Here is a 13,026-nt window from a genome sequence, read left to right as displayed (position 1 = left end):
TGATTGGATAGGAAAGACATTATAAATGAGCAGCCTAGGCTGCTTTGAGAAGGACGGAATTCCACTGAATCGGACAGTACCTGGTATTTGATGAAAAAACCATCAATCAGGCGGTAGATGTAAGCTGATCTAGCTTGACGCGTTTGCTGTCTGCAGGAGACCGCACAATATTTACACTGAGAATCGGACATGCATTGAAACACTGCTACAGCACCTTATACCCCCGACAAGACGTCCAAAGCGCTTTCAGTAGTCGAGTTCCTGACTACTCTTTGCGCACAGATCTTATTTCGTAGATTTACTACAAGCATGACCTCCTGGTAGAACAAGCATTGGCTGCGCGAGCAGCCGGCCGCAAGACGCTATATGTGGTGTGGTATATATATATATATATATTTTTTTTAATTTTTTTTTTAGAGAGTTTAATATAGCACAAAGTAGTCCCGAAGATATCAGGTATCAGAGCGCTTTACGTGAGCTCCAGTTTCGTTACAGATGGATACATTCATTTTTGTTAGTCATGGGGAGATTGTGATTTGACCAGAATCACAGGATGTTGAGACTTGAACCTAGTTCCCCAGGTTCGAAGTCGACCGCTCTAACGGTAAGGCTACATCCTCTCTCCTAATATATCCCCTAATCATATGCTTCTGTTATAGTACGTTTTCCTCATTACAGACAGCATCACTCGCACTTTTAAGGTGTCTGCAATTCAGGTTCTAAAAAAGCTTCTCACCTAGTTCTTTACAAGCTACTTTTTGGGATTGGAACATTGTTCATATATGGCTCCTGGGAGCTCTTTTTTAACCAACACCTCACATGGAAGGTCATATTTTTTAGTGGAACTTACTTTCCTGTGTAGAGTTAGTGAATTATAGCCCCTCCCTATACAGGAACCTTAGTATGAAAACCACAAGGATAGGCATGTTTGCAAACACACCCATATTTTCTATCATTAACCAAACCATTTAATTGCCTAGATTTTCATGCAGTCCAGAAACTATTCCTGAGAGGTTCTTACACACTTTGGCTGTTCAAAGGACACTTATGTAATACCTTCGTAGGACTCATTCACTAATAGTTATTAGTTGCTTTCTCTTCACCACACGGAAGCAGTTCTATTTCATAAGCAGATATTTCATGATGTTGTCAACTGTGCAATGCCCAAGTCAAATTCGCAAACACTTGCGCACCCGATGCGTATTCACTTTGACAAAAGGAGCAACAATGGCATCTCTAGGCAATATTATATTACTGATCATTTGCAAAGTGTTAACTTGGTTGTAACGCCACACATCACATCCAAGTAACATGTGTGAACATTCAGGCAAAGAAAAAGGCACAAGTAGGTCTTCAAAATCTTCCCTCCAATCACTGCTTTAAATGTCGGAGTTACTGCTCTTTAGTTTATGCACAGCATGTGAGCTTCCAAAACACTTGCCGTAACTGGGAAACGTTACCCGTCACACTTGAAGTGAACTTTGTAATGTTGTAGATTCACATGCAAACCTCCCACCTTTCTAAAGTTGTGGAAGTAGAGTTGCGGCAAGATTTTGGAAAGGGATATTTCACAATTTACAGGTCCTCTCCTGATGAAAAACGTTAAGATGATGGCCTTGTGTGACATTAAGTTGATAAGCTAAAATGTTGCTTACATATTAACAATCATATTGGCCGGAAAAAATGACTGGCTTTAAACACTTGAAATTGTTTTCCACTAGGACAAAGTTATCCTTCAGAGAGTTCCGTCCTTTAGTTGTAAAGTTTTACTAGAGTTCATCTCAGGAAATTACTGAGATTGTGGAAATGTACACTGTCTTCTGGTGGTGTTTTTCGGGCTTTAATACTGCCAATGAATTTACTGTCCTGTGGATAGTCTCTTGCTTTTTAAATTCATATCTCTTTAAAGGACTTAAGGTTCTTCTAACTTCTAGCTCATTTCACGAAGTATAGATGGTATTGGTTGTTTCCATAGACCCATTGCCAATGTAGACATTTGTAAGACTGCAATATCAGCCAATTTGTTTGTGTCTATTCTTGCATCTATTATTCACTTGATTTACCCCGAAAAGGTGTGACGTTTGGCCTAGAACTTGATTGCTTGAATCCTGATGAGCCAATTGCTATTTCCTATAGGGCTTTGTACTCAGCTTTAAACAGGATGGCAGAGAAGGCATGGCTTTTCTTAATGGTGATTCCAGTATTCTATCCTTCCTCTCCCGCCATCATAACACCCATCTGGCTATGCCTTTAGTAAGCGTAGGATACATAACATCCATGCATGTCGGGAAACTCCATGTAGAAAGTGGTAGGGGACGGTTGGTGATGCATGAGTGGTATAGTGTGTAGCAGCAGTCATGTAAGGGAACTCCAAAAACATAATAGCATTTGTTTTTAGAGCTTCTTTTCTGATCCTCTGTGTCCAACGACTCCTGTATATTTTTGTTGGGAGGTAGAGCAAGAATTACACACACCATTAATCACTTTTTACGGTAAATTCATGTGGATTTTCTCACTGCATTTTTTACATAGGTAGCCTGGTAAAATATTAGCAGATAAAATGAGTACCCAGGAAAATAGAAAGCAAATCAAAATGGCATTTTTTGTTATTTTATATTGGCTTGTCATTTTTGTTTGTACATAGAAAAGATCAATTTCACTCATATTTTTCTTTTGTTTACTAGGGAAGAAACTTTTTGGTGAAGGCTACAGTGGACTGGAATATGATTACAGAGGCCTCATTAAACTTTATAACTCTATTGGCAATTATGAAAAAGTATTTGAGTACCACAACGTGCTAGCCAATTGGAACCGGTTGCGAGATCGTCAGTTTTCAGTTACAGATGCACTGGAGGATGTAAATACGAGCCCACATTCTACAGAGGAAGTGGTCCAGTCATTTCTGATGTCTCAAAATGTGGATGGACCACGCTGCTGATTACTTGGTTAAGTAACCAATTCAACGATCCCAATTTATTGGGCAAATCTTACTGTGAAATCTTGAACCATGTAGTTTTTTCCAAGGCTGGAATTTGCATAGAAACACTGGCCCAGTTCATTGGAGACTCCTTAATTACTACCATGGTTTTCCATGATTCATCATAAGCCCGAATGGAAGAATTCGTCCCAGTGGGTGAATGTGCATCAGAGTTTGGTCCTCAACTCGTACTTAATACCAGACGATCATCTGCATTCTCAAGTTCTTTTCATTTTCTGCACCATTTGCGTCAAGACCTTGAATAAAACTGTTAAAGAGTTTAAAAGAGTTGCATTGTTATTATGAATAGAGGGTCCATATATTCACGTCCTTGAGCCAAGCACTTGAGCCAAGTAAAAAAAGAAATAGACTATCTGTATGCAAATGTTTAATACTGTGTGCTGCTTGTAATTGACATGGTTCTTAAAATCTACAGCTCTAATAGGCGAAAGGAATGTTTTTCAAAGCCACGCACTAAGTACATTTGAACATTTCTGGTTATTGAAGACACGTGTGTTGTCTGGCTGTGGAGATTCTTTGCCAGTGTTGAGTTAAGGCCACTATGTTTGTAGATGTCTTTTCTTTGTCATGAACAGCAGAACCAGTATACATTTAGTCAACTTACTGTCTGTAGAATACGAAGTGACATATAACATTTTGTAGGTGGATGTGCTTTTCATGAGCAGCATCCAACTATATTTAAACAAAAAAAAATTTAAACATGTTGCTGCAATCCATTAATTAAAAGCTCCTTTTTTCTTCATCCCTTCAAACAAAACAGAAAACTCGAAGATTTTACTATTTTGGCAGATGCAGCAGTGTGTCTCCGAAGTTCAAAATGAAGGATTGCTGATGGTCGCTAGTTGACGAGGGGACCCGCTACATGTGTCCTGTTTATACAATTCTCTTGCCTCTGTTAGAATTAGTTGATACTGTATTGTGAAAAGTTTTCATTTGTAATATCTGGAATATTGAAATTTTAAAAGAATATATGTTGACATTGCAATGCTACCTCGTGAAAAGCAGAAACGGAGTGCTTCATCAAGAACTGCACAAGGTTTTAGGAAAGCCTGTTTAAATCACAGCCAAGTCTTCTACTGCATGTGGCATAAGAAAGTAGTGCAGCAAGTTTTGTTTGGTTGCCAGTAGATGGGAACTGGTTTTGTCTACGTTAGGCCAGGAGAATTGCAAGTGGATGTCTGTTAAAGCTGTGTGAAGTGTGGGACATGATGACACTTTTTACAGTCCTTTTGTGTTTGTCCCAATAGTTCCTTCTAATACCATCCTTCTCAGAGTGAAAGCCATTTGCGCCTACCCTCTAAACAGTAGTTTTAAAAGACAAAACTTTGCTTATGTGATGAGCTGTGCTTTTGTAAAGGAGTCATTTGCTGTAGGAAAAGGGGGGCTTCTTTATAATTTATTCTGCTAGCCCTACTAAGTGCACCCACGTTAACAGCTGCTGGGAAGATGTCTGCCTTGAGGTGATCACTTTGTTTTACATTCAAACACTTTACTAGCAGTTGCTAAACGTGGTCAAAAATGGGGCTGCTCTGTGTTTCAAGATATTGTTTTTACATGGTATGGTAGCATTCAAAACCTAGAACCTTAATTTTCGAAATTATTAAACCATTTCCTGCCACCCAAGTGGCTTGTTAAAAAAGGCAACCTTTTGGTCTTAGGAGTGCATGCTCTTCAGATGCTAATTTTTATCACCTTGGTTTAATTGTTTCCATATTTAGTGAATCTTTTTTTTTTTTTTTAACAGGGTTTTAGGGAAACCTTAGTTTGAAAACTAAACCAATTGTAATTTTAAGTGATGTGTTGCATGTTACAAAGAGGGATGCATTGTATTGTTGCTATATTAACCCTTTCAGCTTTATAGGTTTAGTTGCCTCTTTACATGGCTCTTTACCAAAATACTGTCAATTATTGAAAGGACAGAGCTTATCAAAGGAGGGAGTATTTTGTTGCTTAAACATCACCGCCATGTTTTGCAACTATAGCATTTATAGAAGTCTATAAGTAAACTTAACATTTAAAACAGAAGGGTATTAGTTACTGTGTACATCAATGTCCAACTCCCCTTTCCTGTTAAAACATATCCATAGTCTTGGGGGGGAAAGAGGGGTGTTAGTTCACTTCTTGAGGTTTAGACCTACTTGACCTTTGTATTGACAAACTTGTTGAAGAAGATTGAGTGTATCTACCCTTATAATTATAAATAAACTCAAAGTCATTGACTCTGGAATTTTTCGTTTGTTTTGTGGTTGGATCACTTGGTCTCCATTATACACTTTTTCATCAGGTTGTTATACATGTACATGGTTGGTAGGCTGTGAGCAGACAACTCGTATTACGCCCCCTAAGCGGCTCAATAGCCCAGGGTTTTTTCAGAGCTTATGAGAGATACAAATTGAGCACAGGGATTCAACCCACGACCGAACTGTATTGTGAACTATAAGAATCATTTGAATCTTTGATTGCGAAGAAAAAGTATTTACAGAAACATTTATATCTAATAAGCCTTCAAAAAGGCCAGGGCTAGCGAGCCGCTTGGGGGGGAAACACGTGTCGGCTACGCACAGCGTACCAACAATGTACATGTAAAACCACCTGATGAAAAAGTGTATGATAGAGAGAGACATAGTGATCCAACCACAAAATAAACCAAAAATTACAAACTGACAACAACGACAGAGTTTCTTTATAATTATAAGGGTAGATAAACTCAATCTTCTTCTACAAGTAAAACCGAAGGATAGGCTGCTAACACACATTGGCGAAAGCATTTTCATCACATTGAAACAGGATTGACAGAGGGTTATCATGGAGTTGCACAATTGATAAATAGGAAAATTGTGAACCGTTTTAGGACGAATATATAACCATATTATAATTTGAACATCAGACGGAAGTTATTTTTGTCTGCTTTATTAACGACTGAGTGGCAATTACAAACGTGTACTACATTTAATAGAAGAATATGTGCAGAATACCCTATTTGCCATATAATATAGACTGGTCCATTTCCTCCTTCATTCCCAGTTGTTCATTTATTTTTCTGCTTTAGACATTCTTGTTAAAGAAAATATTAATTTGTATTGGCGTTTTGACCTACAATTTAGAAAGACAAATCAGTCACAGTATATTACAAGAATGCCAGAACTGTAAAACAATACATTGACTCCAGTTTGCTGCTTGTTAATTGACCTTTTTGGTAGTGTGTGCCTCTGGCAGTTTCTTTTTTTAATTGGCTTCATGTCTGTATTCGCAATGGTTTTCATGTGTTTTGCACCAAAAGTGTTTCCATAATGACGGTTTTAAAAATTAAACGTTTTACATCCTGATAAAATCGTGGAGTTACCAAGTTAAAGTTGGACTTTATTGTTTACTTCAGTTCACATGGGGTAGGGGGAATAAATGCATTGGGTTGACATTTCCATAGGTGCCATTCGTGCTGTTCTTCAGTACAAGTGATTGCTGCATCAAGTCTTGGTACAGTACAGACAGTATGCTGTATTCATACAATAATGCATGAAACAGGAACATGATTTGTGCAAAGCTTTCTTTAAAAAAAAATTAGGCAACATTTTGTGTTCTTGCTTCATGGTCTACGGGATTAGGAATGAGTTGTACTGTGTATTTACTGCTCTATTTTGTCATTATGTTTAAGTGCCGATTAGTTGTTTTTTTGTATGTGGGGATGGTAGGGGCTAACTTATTAAACTTTAACTGTTACTTCTGTTTGTGAAACATTTTCAAAGTGCTATTACACAAACTGTGTTGGTTCAGTTGAAAAACACACAATCTGACACTCTTGTCCTTAATGGAACAAATGCTCCTATTGAAATTTGTGTTGACCGAACCAGCTAAATTTATTAGAGTTTACTGCTTCAGCACATTTGAGGATGGTCTTAGGCATCAACAATGTGTTCTTTGACTGATATATTTGAGCGTGTGTATAAGTGTGTGTGTGCTCAAGCTCTTGATAATGCCATTTCAGTCCTAGGTATCGATAGCATGAGGGGCCTTAGCGAATCTGTTTGAGCGCACACTTTTTTACAAGTACATTTTAAAGATGAAGGTAAACATATATAAATAGAAATAAATACATAGATATCTATAAACGTGCTTTGTGGTGCACAGATTCAGTGTAGGATCACTGGATAACTATCACAGGTACCATTTAGGTAACAATTCTCAAATCTGTATGTCCCTGCAGAGGGGAGCACTGTTGCTATGGAAATAGATATTGTAATAATTTAGATCTACATTTATTGTGTTGAAGGTTGGGCGTGAATTTTACAGAATACTACCAGGGTCAGTACTATTTTTATACTTTGCATTACTCTGGGTTTAATAATCAGTGGTTTTAACGACCAAAAGCCAGAACTTGTGCCACAGTAATTTACGCGAAAACACATATTGTTACTAGTTTTTTTAGGGGGGATGGTACTCCATGTCCAGAGTCATCTTTTATGTCGTATTTTGCACAGACAGATACTGTCCAACATTTGTTAACATCACACCATACCAAGTATGTTTGTAACCAGCATTGTGCTATTCTGTAATTGTATTGCTGATGATTCATTATTGACCTAATAAATATAATGTTCCTGCACTCCCAGCACTTTCTTTGCTACGAGTTGTAATAATGCTCTCCACAGTTACATAGTGCTCTGTTTGATCTAAGATGTAGTATAAAATCTAAATGTGCCTATTTCAAAATATTTATAGTTGGAAATTTACATCTGTTTTGTCCTTTGCTGATAAGAATACATATCCAGGAACCATGTATCATCAGTAATCTAGGTAGTGAATGTGTGGAAAGCTAGTTTGGTACAGTTTGTCTGTCTGGGGATCTTCGCTGATAAACTTAAAGTTTCCCGGTGATAAACTTAAACTTTTCCGGTGCATGTGCTGGGACATGGATCACTCTTAGTGAGATAAAATCTATTCTGAAAAATGTGAATTTTTTATCTTTCTCTCACGAGGGTACATTACCTGAGGTCTCGTGGGGGAACATGGCGGCCAGCTAGGTGCCGGCCGCGAGTCCTGAGCTGCATCGCCTCTGATTTTTGAGATGCCATCCTACCCCCCGCTCATTGTTGAGACCTGTGCTGCCCTGAGATCATAGGCCGAGGCGCAGATCATCCTCTCTCCCGGGACCGCGGCGCTGCGAGTTCACACACGCCGCACGCTACCTTTGAGGTTGTTCTCTCGCATCCTCCCTGCACAAGTTGACAGCGTTTTAGCGCAGCCTTCGGGGAATGTCCGGAGCCAATTGGGGGGCGTCCCAGCGGCAGTGCTGTTTCGTTTTGCTGCCTGCCTGCGGGGAAAACCTCAGAGGGTCGTGAAAGCTGCCCCTGAAGACCGTAAGGTTGGTCGGGAGGGGGTGGGGGAAGGGAAAGACCAAGCGGGTTGGACTGAGCGAACGATGAATTGGCTGGACTGACTCCCTGAAAAAACATAGTGGGAAAAAAAAAACTTGCTGACTAGTGGTTGTTTTTTTTTTTTTGTGGGGGCAGGATTGGACTCACTTCATCTTGAGCAATATAATACAAAATCGCATGATCAGGGGAAGTTCGCCTGAACTTTTGCACTGCATCACTATTAACCGTACCACCCTTGTTCCAGTCTAGCTTGATGCTTGAAAACCCGGTGGTTGCGTTCCATAGAGCCGCTGGGGCTCTGGTGGAGCTTCGTCGTGCTCGCTGTAACATATTAGGGGGAGATATTCTCTATAGCCTGGGCCAGCTCAGGGTCGCTGTCCACATTACTCCTGGTAAGGGTAAGCTCAGGTTAAGCCAGGACTCCTGTTCCCACCTAGGTGCAGAACCTATCAGACTGTTAGGATTGTTTCAGTCTTCTCAGTCGGTTCTTGATTCCCCATCTTATCTCCTGGGGCATCGCAACCAATCTTTAAAAGCGGGATATGTATCACATCTTTGTCCCATGGAGGTAGCTTGCCCCAATCCTTCCCATCCGCTAACTCCACGAAAAGCAGTAGGGGGCGAAGGACAGGTATATACATCAAAATCTGACATCGCAGTGCAGTGCAGTGCAGCCAGTGCAGGTCCTATCTCTACCCCCAGTACTCTTAATCCTCCTCCCACCTCTTATACTGAACCGTCTCGGGGAGACGGTATAAATTAAGGTCACGTAACTTCTTAGGGGGGGACCAGACAACACAGCAACACCAAGCTACGGGGAACGAGCAGGGTCAAGCCAGGCAAACAGTAAAACAGAGGCAGGTAGTGAATAAAGCCAATAAGCTGGCTAGTAAATCAGGCAAGCTTACGCACGCAAAAAGTCAAAAGAAAACAAAGAGTTTCGTCCCCATAAAAGTAGCCCCCTCACTTAGGACTTATTTCATGGCTAACACCCAGGGCAACCTGGACCTTGACACGCGGGGTGGCTCCAGTGTCATGATAGAGGAGGTTGAGGAGGCCGTGGATCCCTCTATTACACTCTCCAATTGTTTCGCACCTCTTAAGCGCTCTGCCAGTATTGAGTGGGGAAGAAGGACAGGAAGAACCCGAGGAGGCAGGATCTGATCCGTTGGAAGAGGGGCCACAAAACGTGGAAACGGTTCAGGGGCTATTAAACGATTAACACTGGAAATGGGGACCCGTTTCTCTCTCTCAGAAACAAATAAAAAAAAATACAAGACACCTGTACCGGCCTTGAAGAAAACATCCTGGCTCTCACCCAAACGATGGACGATCTAGAAAAAAAAAGTAGAGAGCCTAGGGCAAGAGACTAAGAATAATACCCAAGAGATATCGAAATTAATGGAGAGGAAGCGGGATATGGCAGAAAGACTGGCGAGATTGGAAAATGTCTAGAAGGAATATCATTAGGATCTTAGACTTAAAGGAGGGGCTGGAAGCAGATAATCTAAAGTCTTTTGTAATTAACATCCTGACCAATGCCTTCCCGCAGATTGCATCCACCTCAGTCTGGGATGCAGAAATACAGCGAATACATAGAGACCCCTTCAGGCTAAATCCTGCTTGGAAAAAACCCAGAAAGATTCTGGTATTTATACAATCTTACACCCTTAAGGAGCAGCTTTTGGGGGCAGCTCTTAAACTTAAGTCTATTCAGGTGCAAGGCGCCTCCTTTAGAGTTCGTTCATATATCTCCCGGGTTACAGAGGACAGGAGATGGGAGCTGGGAAAAAGTATGGATGCTCTAAAGGATTTAGGGGCCCAGGTGCAGTTGCGTTTTCCAGCTTTTTTGAAAGTAGTCCTTGCAAATATGATGTATAACTTCAGGTTTCCGGAGGAGGTAGACAGTTTTCTGGCACAACATAATGTAGATGTTTAAGGAGGGGGTCAGGGATCTGGCATCCATTATTCGTTTTCTTTAATGTTATGTATATACATAGAGGTGTTGGGCTCTAGGCTCAAATAGGCAATATTTATTGCCAGTAGGTAGTATGGGAGGGTTCCTAAGTGGCGAGACCTCCCGAAGATCCGGGGAATGAGCACTGGGTAAAGAAGGTGGGGGACGGTCAATTAAAATGTAAGGTAAAATCTGAAGAAATTTTGCGTCACAAATGGGAGTTAAGCAAAATGAGGGAGTTTGATCAAGGGAACAACTGCGGCAAGCTTCTTGCTATGAAGTCTAGGTTTGATAGAGCTAATACATATATAAGTAAGATCAAGAAGGGTACACAAATAATAGAGGGAAAAGACGAAATAGCCCAGGTTTTCACAGGGTTCTTTCAAGATCTATATCATGAAGATCTCCACGGGGGTTGATGAGCTTACAGATATCTGGCTTAAGGCAAAATAACTCCCGTGGTTAACAGAGGCAAGTCAACAATTTCTTTCTCGAGACATATCAGGGAGTGGGATATTAGATGTGTTAAACTTGGCTAAAAAGGGGAAAGCTGCTGGCCCAGACTCAATCCCGATCGAGGTGTATAATATGCTTCAAGATTAAATTATTCCAGTCTGGCTGGATTTGTTTAATGAAATATTAAAGGGCACTTCTCCTTTACCTAACTCATGGTCTGATGAAGTTATCACCCTGATTTTGAAGTCTGATAAGGGCCCTTTCGAGTGTCAATTGTATCGTCCTATATCATTATTAAATGTGGACTATAAAGTATTTGCAGGGATTTTGAACAAACGGCTCTACAAAATCATACCCCAGATAATCCACGAAGACCAGAAGGGTTTTCTGCCGGGTAGACAAATGTCAGAGCTGGTGTATACCCTGATTGGTTCAGTGGACCTGGCCTTAGCTTCGGGTTGCCCCTTGTTAATTATTACGGTTGACGCGGCCAAAGCTTTTGACCGCGTCAACTGGCATTTTTTAGACAGAACCTTGAATGTTATGGGCTTTTCTGTAGCCTTTAGCGAGGTAATCAAAAAAATCTATAGTTCACCCCATGCACGCATTTAGTTAACGGTAGTCTATCCCCGATTGTGAACATAGAACGCGGAACGAGGCAGGGTTGCCTGCTGTCCCTCATCCTATTTGATATTTAGTTGGAACCTTTTGCTCAGAGTCTAAGGTTAAATGGAAAGATTACCCAATTTAAAGTGGGTGGGCTTGTCAGGAAACTCACCATTTATGCAGATGATCTAGTCCTGTTTTCCTCGTGTGTGGATACTACCCTGCATGAGCTTATATATGAATCTTATACCTTCGGGAAGTTCTCAGGCTATGAGATAAATAAAGATAAAACGAAGGTAATGGCTTGGAATATAGCTAATCAGGGGGAAGTCTATGAGACAGAATTAAGATACTTTGGGATCAAAATAACCCAAGATATTAGGAAAATTCCAACGGTGATGTTTGGCAAGAATCTGAAGGGAAGTGGAGACTCTTTTTAAGAGATGGCAGAACATACCATTATCACAATATCGTTGTGTTAATTTAATTAAGATGTGTGTTCTCCCAAAATATACCTATCTTTTTAATAATATACCTTTGGAGTTTCCAAAAACCGAGATTCTGAAAATCCAGGGTAGGATTTCTTCCTTTATTTGGGCAGGAAGGGGGATTAGACTATCGTGGAAAAAACTTAGACACAAACTCTCACAGGGTGGTTTGGGTTTACCCGACTTTCAATTTTATTGCTGGGCCTATCAACTAAAAAACGCTCAGATGTTATTGCACTCCCCGGATGAGTCCCTGATTGGTAGCATGTTTAAAGCCATGTTGGAGGGGGTGGGGGAATCGGGTTTTATGTATAAATTTGGGTCCCCCAAATTCTACAAAAAGATGCGGTTGAAAACCCTGGGGATGGCGGCCAAACTGTGGTCGGACTGTCGTCTCTGTCTGAGGCTTTCCTATTATAGCAAGTGGGTCCCTGTGTGGGGCTCTCCTGGAACGCCGGATCGCCTTCTAGATGCCCTATCCTACCCATTAAAAGCGGCAGGAGTCTTGGTATGGGGGGACCCGGTACAGGATAGTAAATGTCTTCCTTGGGAATTCTGGTACCAAACCACTGCTGGAACTCTGTCCAGATTCAAGCATTACCAGCTTTCGCCATGGTGTAAATCTCAAAGTTGGTCCAGCAGTCTGGAAGATGATATGGAGAATGATGTGCAAAATCAATCCTTGAGGAAGAAAGAAGTTGCTCTTTGGTACTTTTATTTTTTGGCTGCTGCAGAAAAAAGAATGGATAAGCCGTACCGGATCTGGGAGAGTTACTTGCCAGGCGAAGACTGGAAGGAGTTATGGCAAGTATCTATTGACATGCTTTATTCTGTGATTAAATCTGCTGCTCTCAGAAGAAATCATTTTTTCACAATACATAGGATATACTGGACCCCGCTAAAGATCTCTAAACTGAAGGGTGGAGGTGCTGCAAGTTGCTGGAGGTGTGGCTCTCAGAGTGCAGATGACGTCCATATATTCATTTCCTGCCCCAGAATACATACATTTTGGTTGGATGTCGGTAAGACCATCTCCAGGGTTATGGGTCTAGAAATACAGGTAAGCCCAATTCTTATTTTTTGGGGTGTGGTGGACATGATGGCTGGGACACTACTTCAGTCTGTGTCTCAATGTAAATTGATGTTCTA

The 13,026-nt window shown here is 40.8% G+C and overlaps 1 protein-coding gene across 2 annotated transcripts in view; it reads left to right on the top strand.

Moving 5' to 3' along the window:
- APPBP2 (amyloid beta precursor protein binding protein 2) overlaps positions 1-7,598 on the top strand; it is a 422,870-nt gene extending 415,272 nt beyond the window's left edge. For both annotated transcript variants that reach the window (XM_078679805.1, XM_078679806.1), the window contains one exon: positions 2,685-7,598. In XM_078679805.1, coding sequence (XP_078535931.1) covers positions 2,685-2,938 — 254 coding nt within the window. In that variant the 3' untranslated portion in view covers positions 2,939-7,598. The remainder of the gene's footprint in view (positions 1-2,684) is intronic.
- Positions 7,599-13,026: the final 5,428 nt, after the last annotated feature.

Source organism: Lissotriton helveticus, chromosome 3_1 (genome assembly GCF_964261635.1).
Source record: "Lissotriton helveticus chromosome 3_1, aLisHel1.1, whole genome shotgun sequence".
In the NCBI taxonomy this organism is placed as follows: Eukaryota; Metazoa; Chordata; class Amphibia; order Caudata; family Salamandridae; genus Lissotriton; species Lissotriton helveticus.
The sequence above is the reverse complement of the archived record's forward strand: the minus strand, read 5'-3'. Positions and strand labels throughout refer to the sequence as shown.